This window comes from Haplochromis burtoni, unplaced genomic scaffold (assembly GCF_018398535.1).
Source record: "Haplochromis burtoni strain Fernald_Lab_line unplaced genomic scaffold, NCSU_Asbu1 Contig_390, whole genome shotgun sequence".
NCBI lineage: Eukaryota > Metazoa > Chordata > Actinopteri > Cichliformes > Cichlidae > Haplochromis > Haplochromis burtoni.
In genome coordinates, this window is record NW_024582751.1 from 82,538 (window position 1) to 100,140 (window position 17,603).

Here is a 17,603-nt window from a genome sequence, read left to right on the forward strand (position 1 = left end):
TGCAGTCATGTACAGTAAACACACTCCAGCTATAGTTTCGTGTGCTTTGCAGCTGGAAAATTTCAAGGAGACGCGATGCCATCATGTGTCATCTGACTATTAACAGTTCTTCATGTGAGGTCGACAGGCCTCTTGATATCTCACATCACACACACCCAACCCTCATTCCTCTGCCTTCAACACGCTTCCCTGTTTTACGAGCCAGGAGCTCCTTTGCTCCACGGCATCCACTATAAAATGCGGTGCCATGTAAGAGTGTTAACAGCATGGTGTTGGCAAGAAAAAGCAGACTCAGCCACTGAGATGTGAAGGAGGCTGTAAGATCAAGTGTACAATATATTTGTCAAGATTGTGCCAGGTGCTTCTGTTAAACTTCTTCCTCAAAAGCTGAGCTCATCTAAATGTAAAATCCTCATACAGAGAGGGTTTTAAATTGCAATCTGTTTTTAAAAAATGGGACTTTCAGCCAACCTCTGTTCTAACGACTTTATTTTAATCCCTAAGAATGTGCTGCAGGCAGGTTTAGCAGTCTGTGCTCCCTGTAGCAGCTGTCGTTCCCTCTCTTCCCTCACTCTGTTCGGCCTTGTGTGACGTTCGGCTCATCTTTTAGGGGCGCCTTCTCTCTTTTATAGCTTTCCCAGCATGCACGAGACATCGAGGAACAGAGAGAGAGAGTTTAATCTGAGGCTGGTGACTGAAAGATGCAAGTCCTGCAGCAGAGCAGGTGAAAACCTGACAGACTGTGAGCCAAGACCCTGCGGGGGGATTTCCATGTTTAGACCCTGCTGACTGCTGATTCCAGCCTCCTGAGAGACTAAGCAGACCCCCACCACAACCCCTTCTACCTCCACCACCTCCACCTCTCAGCTGCTTAACTTAACTAGATTCAAGGGCAGCAACTGTAATCAGGGCTACTTGCTTTTTTCCTGCGCCTAACTCTCTCCTCACTTTATGCCAAAAAAATCTGAAATTTTAAGGTACTGGCAACATCTGCTTAATTGCACCATGCAGAGGAGCCCCTGCCTGCCTCATACAGAGGCTGAACAGCATCGTGTGTGAGTATAAAACTTTCTGCATTAGTATCATCATTATTATTTCGTTTCTTCTTTCATGTTTTTATGTAGCCTTGCATTCTTGCGTGCCCTCAAAATGCAACTCAGCTCCTAAACTCTTTTTTTTTTTGACATTATCGATAATTATTTAAAATTTGCCCCTAAAATCTTTCACATTTATTCGCGTCTAGCTCTTAAACTCTACTGTATATGTCCCTCTGCTGAAAACAGACCTGTGATCAGTATTTCCAGACATGACGTGACTCCGACTCCTCGGGCCATCTGTGTATTGGGAGCAGCTGGCGTGCAGAGTTATCATGTTGCGCGGAGATGCTTCTAAATGATTTACAGCCTAGTTAGAAATAGTGCAACTTCCGGTGCTGCTTGTCCACTCTCAGCTGGGCAGTGGGGCAAACGTCCACGGCACGCTGAGTCTGTGGGAATCTCCAAAAGTAGTTCAGCTCTCAGAAACTGACACACATATGAATACACTGTTTGAATTTCTGGGTTTGTGTGTGTTTGCAGGAGTGAGGGTGGCGTGTCTAACAGTTTCAAAGCCCTTGGATGCCAGGAGCAGCTGGATCCCAAGGACAGTCAGGTCTCTGAGGACCCCCAAGAATACTGTTATGGTAACTCACACATGTATCCTAACTTTTATCCCGAGCCTCTCGAAACCCTCAAAGCAGCTTGTACCAGGATGTAATTAAAGATTCTTTCAACATGCTGACTCTGTTATTCAGAGCCCGCTCCAGCTGGAAATGATGCAGTGTTTATGAGAATGGGCCGCTGTTGCAAGCTAAGTTCCTGTTGGCAGCATCATTTTGAGACACTGAGCGTCCAAGTACGACGAGAGGAGCGCTTGGGCGGTGGATTGGACAGCTTTAAAAAGGAAACAGTTACCAGATTCTGGTTTGTGGAAACAAGATTGGATGAGTCTGTGAATATAATGCAAAACTGCACACTGAGCTGTTTGAAAGAAATCTTAACATGTCAGATACTGGACAGAGTAAAGTCTACTTTTAGGTTTGTCAGATTCACTACATATATTACCCGCTCGTATATTAAACACACGCCTGATATCATGTACTCTCCATTGTGCCACCATTGAACATGGAGTCATGCACTCTGAGACATCTCAAGATCCCCTAAGGATATCAGACACAAGGACATTATCATCAAATCCTTTCATCTTTTAAGTTATGAGGTGGGGTCTCCATGTATCCCACAAATTCTCAGATTCAGGAATTTGAGAGCCTTAGTCAACCCCTGAGTAATCTGTCATGTCTATCAAACCCTTCATCCACATTATATAAAAGAAACGGCGACTTCAGTAGTCCAGTTCACTTCAGTAGTTGCCCTTTTACAGATACTTTTGACCAAGTCACCAATCCGTCACAATTTGGCCTTTTGCCAAAGTAGCTGAGGCCTTCTTGCACATTTCTCTTCACTCCATTGCTCATTCATGACTGTATATAAAAGATATATGCATATAAAAGATGGCTATAGCCCCTGAGACCTAACCCTTTGATTATGGTCTCTTCAGTTTGATGTCTCAATGTTAGCATTTTTGCTAACATTGCTAGCTAGCTACACTAAGCTTCATTGTCTAAGGAGCTTGGAAAGAAAAGCGTCTGGACTTCTTTGAGTTGCTTGAAAACGTTTCACCTCTCATCCGAGAAGCTTCTTCAGTTCTAAGTGCAATGGTGGAGAGTCCCAGATTTATACCCAGTGGGAGTTTCCCCCCAAAGAGGGACAAAGGACCCCCTGATGATCCTCTACCTAATCACATGAGCCAAGGTGTGAAAGCGGGTGTGGGTCACAATCAGCCAGGGTTTCGGGTGAGCTCATTGTGAAACCTGGCCCACAATGAGCTCACCCAGCTCCTTAGACTACGATGACCTGGATGACTGAGAACCTTCACAGACACTAAGCTTCATTCATAAACCACATGGGTGCAATATACAAGCACAAATAAATGTGAATTAGTGCTAAGAAACAGACTAATAAAAGACTAAAGTCTAACTGACTGAAGCTCATGCAGTGTAGGTAAGACCTGGTAGGCCACAAGAACCATTTTTGTATTAGTAAACCTACATTTTAATGATGTCCAGTTGAATATTTTAACATGAAGGTTTGCTATGATTGACTTGCTTCTGGGTCAGCCTCAAGTGAACATTAGAGTGTGTTTAGCAGTGGCTTTGATTTTCAGACCAGGAAGTTGCCGGTACTGTATTTGCTAATATTCACTGCATCTTTATAAGGTCACGGCTATAGTTACCTCCACCAAGGAAGTTTTGTTTTTGGTAGAACATGCACGAAAATGCTATCTGCAAACACAACAACTCAAAAGATTTGTAGGGGTGTATAGTGGGGTCATGTTAACAATCCATTAAAATGTGCCTTTTATCCACCAAGCTGATGCAAAGTGAATATATATACAACAACAACAAAAAAAAAAACCCACTATTGCTTTAAAACTGCCAGGAGAGAGAGCTGCCTTGGTGGAGGTTTGTGCTCTTGGAGTGCTTCGTGTAGATTTAACTTTTCAGGCTCCATTTACTGAAATGCAGCAGTTTGAAAAGGAGATTTTGACTTGGGGTCAACTTCTTACAGGTCAAGAAGAAGGCAGGTTCAGACATAATTAGAACTAGACAGCCTATGTATAAGAAGAGCAAACCACAATGACCGAGAATATAAGATCACACACCTACCGTATTGTGAGTTGACTATAACGTGACCATCTATTTAAGTTTAACCTTAAGGTGAGCCAATATAACCCCTTTCCCCCATAAAGACAACATTTGACAACCTCCACTGTACCCTTATTGACAAATTCTGACACAATAAAGTTCTAATTTGACAGACACTCTTGACCACTCTTGCTAACTTCTGATGTAAATGCAGTCATTTTATTCTATTAGCAGCCTGAATTATGACAGAAACTGCTTAGCTCAGAAAACAGCTTTGAGGGACTCCTGTTTGGCTTTTGAGGGATAAAAAGTCAAAGATGATCATAAGAATCCATGCATATTTTTTCTTGTGCTTTGCTTGTGTAAATCCAAAGTGTGGCTTCTCATAAGCCTCATAGCTGCACTAAGCCTGTGTGCCTCTCTCATTATGCATTGCTTTAATGCGCAGTATCTGGTTGCCAATTTGCTGGTCTGACCTTGGTCCTCGCTTCTTACCTGCCAGCTGTGCAAGTCTTTGTGTGTACCTCATATATCCTCTGCTGCGTATGTGATACCACCGGTGCCTGACACAGTAATAAATCACAGGCTGGTGTATCTCATGCTTAAATTTAATAGACACAGAAATTCAGTTTCAAGACTCCTGACAATGTCCAACAACTGTGTGTCATGCTTGCTGAAAGAGAAGCGATACAGACGTATGCCTCGCCATTTTTCTCTGTCCTACTAGCAGATCTGAATGTATTACTCACTAACAGACATGTTATAGCCTATAGGAAGTTGCAACGCCAGAAATAGCTTTAGCAGCTATATTTTTAGTCATCTTTCAAAGCTCTCTAAACAGCATATGGAAAATCGTTAGCGAATGATAACAAGGTTTCAGATGTCAGGTCATATAGAGAAGTGCCTAATCACTGAAACCTAGAATAAATTCAACCATATAAGCAGTTCAACTAGAAATGGGACGTTGTTCATTCATGTCATTCTGCTTTTATCCCCCCAAGGTGGGTACCACCCCATCCAGATAGGGGACACCTTCAACAGAAGATACCAGGTGGTGTCCAAACTCGGCTGGGGTTATTTCTCCACTGTATGGCTCTGCCAGGACCTCAAGTAGGTTCATTTTGAGACTGTGTGATATGATCAGGGTGGAAGCGGTGGAGAAATTTGATCTTATTAGGCATCATATAATAATAATAATTAAAAATTGGATCAAACAAATATTTAGATTGAGTCTTTTACTTTGTCCAGTAACCAGCATGCACATCTGATCTGGTGTCTGTGTTGGCAGGCTAGGTCGGCGTGTTGCTGTGAAGGTGTTGAAGAGTGGGGCTGGCTTCACCCAGGCTGGAGAGGATGAACTGGCTCTCCTGCGATGTGTTAGTGATCGTGCTTCTGCTTGTGAATCTCCTCTCTAAGCGCTCTGTCTGTCAGATATTTTTCTCTGTCATATCTTTGGAGCATCACTCTCTGCCAATCTTTTAGTAAAGGACAAATCATCCCCTCCCTCTTTAAAAAAAATCTCTTCTTGCTCTTCTTCCTCTGTTTTCATCCTCTCGTCTCCTCTCTTTCAACAGGCCAGTGGTTCTGTGGGCCGTCACCCCTTTGGCCAAAGGATTGTTCGACTGCTAGATGAGTTTAAGCTGGTTGGGGTCAATGGGGTACGTATCCTTTTTGGAGATGGGATTTCTTGGGCGCATATTCCAGAATCCTTTGAGCTGTTCCATTACATCATTGAAACAATCAATGTCAAAGTATTAAAATGTGAACATGTTGTAGTGGATGTAGTTTTTGCAGCAAAGTGGTTTGGGAAACTGACCTTAATGTATGGTGGTTAGACATTTGCCTAGTGCTGGAGCTGCTGGGGCCTGACCTGAGATGCTTGCAGCTCTGCTTTGGGAATCCAGGACTGTTGCAGCCTTGGGTCAAACAAATACTTATCCAGGTAAGACAAAGAAGACCAGAAAACCCAGGCACCAGAAATCAAGTTCATATAAGGTGTGTTTAATTTAAACTGCACCTCTTTGTTCAAAATTTGTGGGATAATTTTTTAACCAATAGGTTTTTGTACAGTTTCCCATTTGGGGAAATTTGAGGTAAATATTTCTGAACAAACAGTTAGCGACCTTGATCTTAATGAGATCTCTAAAAGTTTCAATCTGGTTTTAATCACTACACAGCACTGAGACAACATGTTTAGGGGCTTTTAATGATATTCTTTTAACTCTGGTTTCTGGCAGCCCTACCCTCTTGTTGTTGGACCTGACAGCAGCCTTTGACACGCTGACCATGATATCCTGCTATCACAGCTGGAATCTTATGCTGGCCTAAAAGGGTCTGCTCTTCAGTGGTTTTCTGTAATTCTCTGTACTTTGGTTTGGACCAGGCCTCTATTTATTGTCACCAAATGCAGCTGCTTTTCTGCTAACTGGCACAAAACAGAAGGAGCATACCACCCCAGTGTTGGCCTCCCTACAGTAGCTTCCTGTTCCTTACAGGAGCCAACTTAACATTTTACTTTTTCTTTTTAAATCACTAAACGGCCGAGCCCCTTCTCACCTGTCTGAGCTCCTATTTATTTATACTCCAGAAAGAACCACGAGGTCCAGGTCAAAACTAACTTTAACTATTCCACGGTCTAAACTTAAATCTCGTGGTGACAGAGCCTTCTCTATACCAGACTTCGTCTTAATGTTAGATCTGCACAAACGCGCAAACTTTTTAAATCGTTACTGAAGACACATTTTTATGGTCTGGCTTTTAACGCACGTTGACCTAAACATTTTGGTTTTAACAGCCTTAGTTGTTGTTGTTGTTTTTATTGACTATTACTGATTTAATTTATTGATTTATTGATCAATTTTTCGTCACTGGGGCAGCACGGTGGCACGGTGGTTAGCACTGTTGCCGCACAGCAAGAAGGTCCTGAGTTCAATTCCACCATCAGGCCGGGGTCTTTCTGTGTGGAGTTTGCATGTTCTCCCCATGTTTGCGTGGGTTCTCTCCGGGTACTCCGGCTTCCTCCCACCGTCCAAAGACATGCAGCTTGTGGGGATAGGTTAATTGATTAATCCAAATTGTCACTAGGTGTGAATGTGCGAGTGAATGTGAGTGTGAATGGTTGTCTGTCCCTGTGTGTTAGCCCTGCGACAGACTGGCGACCTGTCCAGGGTGTACCCCGCCTTTCGCCCTATGACAGCTGGGATAGGCTCCAGCGCCCCCCGCGACCCTGAAAAGGATAAGCGGAAGCGAATGGATGGATGGATGGATTTATTGATTTAATTTTTTTCTCTTCTATATTTTACTGTATCACTGTTGTGCATTTTATTTATTTTAGTGGCATTTTACATTGTTAAGCAATTTACCAACAGTCCATGCTGCACAATGTTAATCTAGGCTAATCATTCTGGCTATAGCTTAGTAATTTATAATAATAATAAAAAGAATTTTCCCAAAAGTGTTGCTTAAACAAACTTCAATAAAGGAAGATCTCAAATTGTGAAAACACTGACATGGTGGGGGAATCAACGAGAGCTGATTCCCGATTCCTGATGTTTTTTCCTGATAAAATCATCGGTGAGGGAGCAGGAAAGGAAAGGAAACATCATCAGATCTGTGTATTTTTCTATAGGTCCTGCAGGGGCTGGACTACCTTCACTCTCAATGTAAAATCATCCACACAGACATCAAGCCAGAAAACATCCTTGTGTTTCTGGAAGAGCAGTCCCACAAAGCACCAGCAGGGGGCAGTAGCTCCTCCTCGTTACAGACTGGGAAGGAAGCCAGTTCACCAGGCACGTTTTATTTTGTCCTTCATTGCTACAGATGCTTGAGAGTGTTTAAGAGTTTCAGTAATAAAAAGGTTCAGCGCCAGATATTTTTATTTCTGATGGGCCGTATAGGCAACCATGCAGCTGTAAATACATAAATAAATATTTGCTTCAGTATTTGTGGTGTTTGTTTTTGTGCTAAGAAAAAAAATAATGAAACTAATTCAACATATAATCAAGCAAATACATTAACCATGCCATCCCAGCTATTAGAGCTGGACAAAAACAGCTGTGTACTATTTAATTTTAATATAAAACATTTATCTTAGAAATCCAAATTCATAATAATAATAATAATGTTTGTTTTGTTTTTTCTCCCAGAAAGCAATCAGGTAAACCTGTACAGCTTAAAGGAAATTGCAGTGAAGATTGCTGACTTGGGGAGCTCCTGTTGGGTGGTTAGTATTTACACTTATACACTTATAAAACTTTTGGTTTAACATATTTTATTAGTGTATTATTAAATTGTATAAAGGGTCAGCCACTTTATGTTTTTGTCATCAGAAGCTTGCAACATTAGCCTGAAAGGTGACAACATTATATGTCAACATTCTGTTCCAAAATGCTCTCTGCTGCCCCCAAGTGGACAAAAGTATTGTATTCACTTTTGGTACTGTGTGGATGTAGTTTGATCACATTTAATTATCTTAATAGCTATAGAATTGAAGAGGTTCTCTTAAAAAGCGCTATAAATCCTCCAAAGCAAAGAGGAACTGAGGTTTTGTATTGTACCTCCACACTCAAAGCAAGAACTCGAGCCAGATTTGGAAGAAAAAGGCAAAGTTTATTGTAAGAAGTGTAAACATGATGCTTCAACTCTGCTGAGAAGCCACACTGTAGAACACAAGTGACAAAGAAAATAAAACAACGAGGAAGGGAATAAAGAGGAATAGATCTTTCTGGCTCTCTGACACATGCACACGCGCACACACACCAAATCACCTTTAAACCCTTCTGTCTGTCATCACCAGTACAAACATTTCTGTGAGGAGATCCAGACCCGACAGTATCGCTCACTAGAGGTTTTGCTGGGATCTGAGTATGGCCCACCTGCTGACATCTGGAGTGTCGCATGCATGGTGAGAGACAATCCAAACTAATGTGATGTTCACACTTTGAAATATTTAATCCCATAATGTTATGTTTATGTACCATTCCATCAAATGGGAATTAAAGTAATTTGCACAATTCGTAGCTAAAGCTATGCTGCCCTGTAGCTAAATGACCTATAGTGAAACCTTTCTGATAAAAAGCTATCTGTGCATTCTTACTTATTCTGTGTGTCACCACTAAATGTTCTCCTGAATTCTCTCAGGCCTTTGAGTTGATCACTGGAGACTCACTGTTTGAGCCCAGAGCCAGAGAGTCCATTTCCCTGGAGGAAGGTGTGTTTAGATGGCTGTGTGACGAGCACTGACACGGGATTAAGTGAGATTACACCATGCCTTCATTGTAATTAGGATACTAATGCATTCTGTGCCATGCTTGTATGTGTTTATCCACCTCAGATCATATTGGCCAGATAACGGAGCTGCTTGGCAAAATCCCGGCCGCTGTTGCCTTGTCGGGTAAATACTCTGCTGAGTACTTCAGCTGCAGAGGTGAGCGTCTACCTTCACTTCCAGATGAGGTCTTTCTTCCTGTGTTAATGTGTTGTTATTGCTGCCAGTGAGCTGCTCGTCTGTTGTAACAGTTTATGGTTTTCATCCAGGCGACCTGCGTCGTGTCGGTCCGCTGAGGTTCTGGAGCCTCTATGAGGTTTTGGTGGAGAAATACCACTTCCTGTTGGAGGAGGCCTCTGGGTTCTCTGACTTCCTACTTTCCATGTTGAATTATCACCCAGAGAAGAGGGCCACTGCTGCACAGTGTCTCCGCCACCCTTGGTTGACTTCTTGTTAGCTTCTTGTTAGGCCTCTGCAGCCCTTATAGACAGATGCTTCAAGTTGCTGCTAGACTTTGTCGATTTCAGGGCATCTTTGTGTTTTCACAGCATCTGATGGGCTTCTTATACAACATTCAAAAAAGAAGAATTTGAACTTCGCTACAAGAGCCCAGCAAAGCACAATGAGCTTTTTCAACTTCCTTGTGATCTTTTAAACAACCATGAGACGCTCAGCTCTGACACTGCTAATAAGTGTGAAGTTCTCAACCTGCAACCAAGTGTGGTTTAGTAATTCTTTAGTAATTTTGAAAATGATTTTCTATCTGAGAATGACTCAAACTGTAATAATTTGTTGATCTTTTACAGTGCACGTGCTCGTTTAGTTTAAGTTTTGTACAGTAAAGTGAAGCACTTTAAAGAACAAAGTGACATTAGGAGTGCAAATCCAAGTCAAGCCTTTTTTGTTGTTGATGTTTGTTTTACATGAGCTCAAATCATCTGATTAACCCTAAATTAATTCTGTAGCGACTTGTAAACCAGAAAAATATGGGTTTAGATATAACCCCCGCAGAGCCTGATTACAACATCCACACCACTGAGTCAGCCTAGAATGACATTAAGAGACTGAAAAAAATTCCAAAACCAAAACAATCTGAGAACTGTGTGCAAGTGCCAAGAGAACCAGTGCTGTGTATGGTTCATTTAAAAGTCCAAGCTATCTGACAGTTTTGGTCAGATCATTTTGTCTTTCGTATGTAAAAAGTTTACACGTAACTGGTTCTTATACTTAAATCTTCAGCAAGGACAAGTAAAGACTAACCTGACAATGATTTTCAAGAAAAGAATCTCTCTACAGTATTTCAAAAGAAGCAGGATGTTTCTCTCGCTGAAGAAAAAAGTTTTATAGAAATATGTGAGAGAAAAAAACGACTTCAGCTTCATTGGTTCCTGACCTTAGTAAATACATCTTACTTATTTATTTTGTAAATCATGACGAGCATTTGTGAGCAGAGGAACAATGAAGCAGGATGCGCTTCGAGGCTGGACATCGCAAAAAAGGGTCTTCCAAAAAGGTCACCATGGCTGCCCCCATCTTTCATATACAGTCTATGCTATTTTTCTTGGATGGTGACTGTTAATGCATCAGACGCTGCATTTATTGGGGTTGAGCTTCGTATAAAAAGAACTTTCTGGCACTGCAAACAGCTGTCCACTTTGAAACACTTTGAGTCGATACATGTTCTCAGAGACAGGCGCATTCATTCAGCATTCACCTGGTCATCAGTGACCCATCTAGTGTTGTAGTTAGGGCTGGGTTTTGTTTCTGCCACATGTTAAACAGGTGGATTTTCAGGTAGATTTCAAATCTTGTCTTAAAAGCTTGTTTCCTCTTTTGGTGTTCAAAATAGCTGGAAATCCTTCAGAAAGCCAAACCCTATAGTTGACAGTAGATGGGTTACACAGACCTGGGGGACGGTCAAAGGTTAATGCCATCTGTTGCAAAGCTCTGTAGGGTGAAAATTACAGATCAGAGAAAGAGATTGTCATTGAAATACACTCATGTTGAGCGGAATAACTGGAAAAGATCATATCCGACTGTCAAGCTAAACCAGAGTGTTGGATTATCGTCAAGGAGAGCACAGGGAAAAAAGGCACATAAAGCTACACATTCTAACAACTTGACCTTATTCCCTGTAACCAGAGCATCAAATAATAATCTGACTTGTCCTCATGAAAACTAAACACAGTAACATCAGCAAAGTTGCACTGACCAGGACTCTCGTGTTAGGACTGCACAACGTTTTTAGAGTGTATGTTTTTTACATATTTGATATTTTCATGTGAGTTCTCCTGTAGTGTTTCATCCTATCCAGCTGTAGGCTCGACACTCCACCAGTGGATTTTCTTTATAAACGACCGCGTAACCACACTCTATCCTGATCCGGCGACACTTCTTGGGCCACGAGGTGGGTTTCATCGGGCTGCAAAGGAGAAGCAGGGAAGAGAGAGGTGCTTTCATGAGGCTACAGTCATTTTAATAAATCAGCAGTGTTGTGCAAGTTACTTTAAAAAAGTAATTAGTTATAGTTACTAGTTACTTCTTCAAAAAAGTAACTGAGTTAGTAACTGACTTACAAGATTCTAAAAGTAATTAATTACTCAAAAAGTAACTATTGCGTTACTTTAAAAAAAAATGTTTAACCCTCGGGGGTCCAGGGTATAATTGGCCATTTTTAACTACTTTTGATTTTCCCTCCACATTTTCCCTTTAAAAACGATTTACTTTGCCTTGTTTAGTATCATTCTTTTCAGCACGACCTCACGTGTCTGAATTTATGTTTTATTTTGACATACTGTATTAACACAATTGATCTAAAATCAGACAAAAAACATAAAATCCGAGTTTAAAAAGTGATATTTTTTACTGTAAAAACCACAAACATGTTTATTGAATTATATTTCATAACTTTAAATGCAAATATAATTTGTCAATTTTAAAATCCTATGCATAAGTTTTGCAAACAACAAAGTTATTTGCAGTCATTTACCTTTTACCCCTTTTTAAAATAACCATTTCACACTATTTAGATAATAATCAGGTGTTCTGCATTCAATAAGATGCCACACAAATTATTTGTGCCACTCCAAAAAAATTATTTCTGTCCACTACAAAGGAGAACAATATTGACCGAACCAGCAGCAAAAGAAGATCCAAACTACGCTTCACATAAACATAGTCATGAATCCCCTCTGACTTTTGCTGTTTTGCTTCTACCACGATAAAATCATGCACAGCTCTCTCTCTCTCTGTATACTTCAAAAACAGTTTCCCGTCTAAAAATCTATTTTCTTCATTATTCGCTTGCTTGTTAAGCACAAGTCTACCGTTAATTACGATGCTGTCGGCCGCTGTTTTTTTTTTTTTTTCCTTGTACTTACTTCCGAAAAGAAAACCTAATTTCTGCTGTTCAATAGGCTTCTGAACAAATGTAAACTTTTTAAAATTATGCAAAATGCAAACCGCTTAGCCGTGTCTCTAATAAAACCTCTGTAACTTCAGAGGTAATGTTCATATGTTGATTAATGGTTTTCTTTCATTTTTGATGTACTGCAGAATATTTTTATAAAATCCCAGGCCAGGAAAACCTCCATGTTTTTCTGTGTTTTATCTTCAGCTACTTTGACACAAAGGCATCTGCTGTGACGCTCACACCTTTGATAAAGTCTTGCGTGTGTCAGCTTCCTTTTTATAGATACAAAAATATGTAAATGTACTGATCTGAATCATAATATTTCTGACTGTCTGAAGCAAAATTTCCCAGATTCAAATCGAATTGAATCAAATCAAATCGTGGATCGAATTGATTCGGGACTTTGTGAATTGGAATCGAATCAATTCTAGAAATCAGTGACGATACCCAGCCCTAGTCCAGATTACTTACATAGACAGCTACTTCCATGCAACTGATATAAGGTGCGGTAAGCTGAAGACAGCTTCAACAGTCTGTTTGTTGAAAAATAGTAACACGACCGCGCCACATTTTCTTGTTAGTAACGGTAACGGCATTGTAACGATAGGAATAGTAATTAGTTAGATTACTCGTTACTGAAAAAGTACCACGGTTAGTTGTAACGCTGTTATTCCCATCACTGTAAATCAGTGGCCTGAAATGACCTGAACTGGAAAAAAAAATTCTACTCACGCAAAGCAGTAGAAACCAAACGCGTGACAGAAGCACTTGTCGCAACCTCTCTGGAAAGAATCTCCTGCTTTGTAGTTCTTGTCTTTGGAGGAGCAGATGCCTGCGAAAGAAACGAGAGCCATGCTGTCAGATCTATCTCATCTGACTTTACATTTCTAAGCTCTTCTCTTTAGGTGAGCAGGTATGAAACTGCTGGGTAAAAATGCACTTTTTTCCCCCCAGGACATCGTAACTTTGCAAAGGCTATAAATGTCCGTCCTCTGGGCAGAACACATAAAGCCCCGCTGCAAGGGGTCAGGCACATTAATGGCTAAATCTGGCATCCGCAGTGAGTTTCCTCAGCGTTCCTGCAGGCTGCGGGTAGCTATCCTTATGGGGTTTGTCTGTCACCTTGAGAAGGGGATCAATAAGAACGCACTGATGCACTGTGAAGAGCTCCCAGGGGAATGAATGCAAGGTCAGGGTTATAAAGGACAGAGAGTTTGCGGTCAGCCAGTTTGTGTTGGTTTAACAGCCACAGCTTCCATAACTCAAAAGTGTTGATTAATGTGGAAAGTAGCAGCCCCTGAGCTGCGCAGGGTAATGTGAATACATTATCTTGAACAGTGGAGGAACAGAAGTGGTTCTTACCTTTTTTGTGGTAGACTGAAGCTTCTGAGCGTCCATCGCGCAACAGAAGGATGAGGGACACGCACAAGGCAAACACCAGCACTGAAGAGTAGCCATTATTTACCGGATGTGACATTGTGAAATATAACAAGAGAATTACCTGTTTTAAACTGGCGCTTTCACTCGTTTTAATCTTGTGTGACTGTCTGGTGGAGTCCAGTGAAGTCCCTGTGGTGGCCGTGTTGATGCTGGCTAATATTTATAGTCTCACAAGTCCACTGGAGACAGAGAGCAAGAGAGAGAAGAAGAGCATCTTGTGGTCTCCTGGTTTCTTTCCACTGTCCAACTTTTGTTTCAGAGTTTGAGTGTTTAGAGTTTGGCTGTGTAGCCATGCATCCCTAAATATTACCTTTGGCCATCAGCTGCTGCGTTAAGCCTGCATGGGTGAAAGTACGGGCCGATGTTTTGACGTGACAGTCGATCAGCTCAGCGGTGGTCCTGAAACATTCCTAACCTGCCTATTTAGCATCTATTTCAATTCACCATTTATTCCTTTCCTCCTGATACACGGAGGTGCTGACTAGTGAAAAAAAAACCCTGCTGAGACCATTAAAAAGAAAACAGCTGTTTGTGCTGACGTTGCCCCTTGTGTGAAGGGACAAATAATGAGAAAACGGCATTCTGAAACATTTTAAAAAGCGTGTGACAAAAAAAAAAATCACAGACTTAAAAAATCGCATTTCCTCTGGGGATCCAAGGTCTGGCCAGTACCATACGATGAGTTTGTAGCCCCAAATTGTTTGTACAGCACATTTTCCCCCTTCTTTTGATTGTTTACATATGCTGCTGTTTACATATGCTGCTGTTCACATAGCGCGATGTAAAGACTGCAGTATTGCCAGAAATGTATGTCACATATAACTTAAACTGTCTGATGTCTGGGGGAAAGACCCCTTAATTTAAGGCAAAGATCAGAAAATTGCCATATGTGAGTGTCATGTATGAAAATGGACCAACAGAGAAAAAGAGTCATATCCTCGATGTTGATTTGACACACACACACAGATGGATATGGCTGGATGTTTGAGCAACCAAAGGACAGCTTGTGGCCAGTTTCTTCCTTCCTGACAGCCTCGGGCCAATAGCCAGTCAACACACCACGCTCTCACAGAAGGCAAAAACAAAACAAACTACAACATCAAGGGACTAGAAAGAACTTGTGGTGTCCTAGGGCGCCACTGCTAGCTTCCACATAAACCCCTTTAGTCACACCGGAACATTCTGAGAGCTGTGGCCTGGTGAGACACCACAATAGGGTGAAATGGAGATGTTAACCCTGTTGTAGGTGTTGGCGGCATCCAATGAATTTTGGATTATACAGTCCATCTTCGTTGGTGTCCATAGCCAGCGTTGAATACACTGTTGAAATTGAAGTGGAGGTCAGCTTGGCTCATAGACATACTATTGTTTATTGTTTAAATTCCATGTAGGATAGTTTCAGTCCTGCCACAGATGTATAATTAAAGTGTTGCGTTTAACTTTAACCACTTCTCTAACCACATCCAGCTTTTTTGTTGGGCCTTATTCCCATAAAACCTGAACCATAAATAATTTGCCCAAACCATAATTTCTTTAACCTTCGCCATGACCTATTTGTCATGCACAGATATTTGCAAAAAAAAGCAACAAGTCAGAAAAACGTTGGTTTTGGACGGACTTCAGGGTAATAACATGTTCATTGCTGGGTGCTGGGATAAGCTTTTGATCTCTGTGAACCTGTACGTAATTTTTTTTCTGTATAAAATAGCCACGTCCAGCTGTATTTGCTGTCTCCATAACTCAGTTTGATCCTTTTGGACAGATAACACAGTGCTTTTAGGTATATGTTATACGGAAAAATGTTTAAAAGAAGTAAACTAGGGCTCAACCTCATTCTAACCAATTTATCTGCTTCACTGGAGACAGTTCTGGGTGATTTCTATTAAAAAAGCTCTTGAAATACTCCTGCACCACTCTTCATCCAGTGCCATTCAATTAGCCAGATATACTGCAATGAGATGCACTGTTGCATCAGCGGGAGAAAATTTCTCCCCCCTTAGGTATTCCACGATAAACTGCAAGAAGCCTTGGATGAACCGGGATGCTCGTCTCCTCCTGAAGGCCTGCAACACTGCCTTTAGGTCAGGAGATGCACACGCCTACAGTACAGCCAGTGCTAATCTAAAGAAGGGCATCAAAAAAGCCAAACACCATTACAAAAAGAAGGTAGAAGAACACTTCTCCAACTCCAACCCCCGACGCATGTGGCAAGGACTCCAGACCATTACAGACTACAGGACCACCAAACCCTCCCCCGCATCCTCTGATGTCTCCTTCCTCAACGAGGTCAACAACCTTTATGCTCGTTTTGAGCGAGGGAACCCCACAACCACAACCAAAGCAGACTTGACGCCAGACCACCAACCTCTGACTCCCTCCCCCACCGATGTAGGAGCGGTGCTAAGCAGGATCAATGTCCACAAGGCTGCAGGTCCTGATGGCATCCCCGGGCGTGTTCTCAGAGCGTGTTCTGGGGAGCTTGCAGGAGTGCTCACAGACATATTCAATCTGTCCTTGGCCCACGCTGTGGTACCGGCCTGCTTCAAATCCACCTCCATCGTCCCGATACCCAAAAACTCCAACCCATCTTGCCTTAATGACTACCGCCCAGTAGCACTCACCCCCATCATCACTAAGTGCTTAGAGCAGCTGGTCCTAGCACACTTCAAATCCTGTCTCCCCCCCACCCTGGACCCCCACCAATTCGCATACTGTCAGAACAGGAGCACAGAGGATGCAGTCACCATCGCACCGCACTGCACTCTGTCCTCTCACACCTGGACAACAACAACACCTACGCCAGAATGCTGTTTATAGACTTCAGTTCACCTCCATCAGGAGGTGGATCGTCTGGCTGAGTGGTGCGACACAAACAACCTGCTGCTTAACACCGAGAAGACCAAGGAGCTCATCGTGGACTACAGGAGGAATGCTGACCCACATCCACCCATCCACATTAAGGGGACGGCTGTGGAGAACATAAGCAGCTTCAAGTTCCTGGGAGTCCACATCTCCGAGGATCTCATCTGGACGACCAACTGCTCCAAGCTGGTCAAGATGGCTTACCAGCGCCTCTTCTTCTGGAAGAACCACCTGTCCTCAGACATCCTGGTGAACTTCTATCGTTGCACCATCGAGAGCATCCAGACCAACTGTATAACAGTCTGGTACGGGAACTGCTCTGCCTCGGACCGGAAGGCGTTGCAGAGGGTCGTGAAAACTGCCCAGCGCATCGCCGGAGCACCACTTCCTGCCATGAAAGACATCTACAGGAAGCGGTGTGTGAAAAGGGCTGGGAAAATCATCAAAGACCCCAGTCACCCATCACATGGACTCTTCACCCTCCTGCCCTCTGGGAGGCGCTACAGGAGCCTCCGGACTAAGACCACCAGGTACCGGAACAGCTTCTTCCCCACAGCTGTCAGACTCCTGAACTCTGCCTCCTGACATCTGACCCACACTAAACTCATGGACTGGTCATACACACACCCACAACCACCTACACACACACAATGGACAACCGTACCCTCAAACACACAATAATAACATGGACTGAACCACCACTCACAACCACTAGCACTTTATATAGCCTCTGTAGAAATTATCCACATATCTCACTTATCTTAACTGCACTACTGTATAGTTCTGTGTAAATAATCATTCTGTACATACGATAATTTTTAATCCTACAACTGTTTATAACTTTCATAGTTCACATTTCTGTATAACTGTATATCTCA

At 42.2% G+C, this 17,603-nt stretch overlaps 1 protein-coding gene across 2 annotated transcripts; it reads left to right on the forward strand.

The window, feature by feature from the left end:
- Positions 1-587: 587 nt before the first annotated feature.
- On the forward strand, positions 588-11,534 carry si:ch211-220i18.4 (SRSF protein kinase 3). 2 transcript variants are annotated; one of them, XM_005944071.3, is made up of 12 exons: positions 588-1,055; positions 1,578-1,681; positions 4,744-4,852; positions 5,031-5,118; positions 5,317-5,404; positions 5,578-5,684; positions 7,371-7,533; positions 7,891-7,967; positions 8,541-8,648; positions 8,885-8,954; positions 9,078-9,170; positions 9,281-11,534. In XM_005944071.3, exons 1-12 carry the CDS (start codon positions 952-954, stop codon positions 9,466-9,468), a joined length of 1,299 nt encoding a protein of 432 aa, XP_005944133.1. In that variant the 5' UTR covers positions 588-951; the 3' UTR covers positions 9,469-11,534. The 2 variants fall into 2 exon arrangements, with proteins under 2 accessions (XP_005944133.1, XP_042068675.1); XM_042212741.1 differs by lacking the exon at positions 5,578-5,684 and having other exon boundaries at positions 5,317-5,400.
- The last annotated feature ends 6,069 nt before the right edge of the window (positions 11,535-17,603 follow it).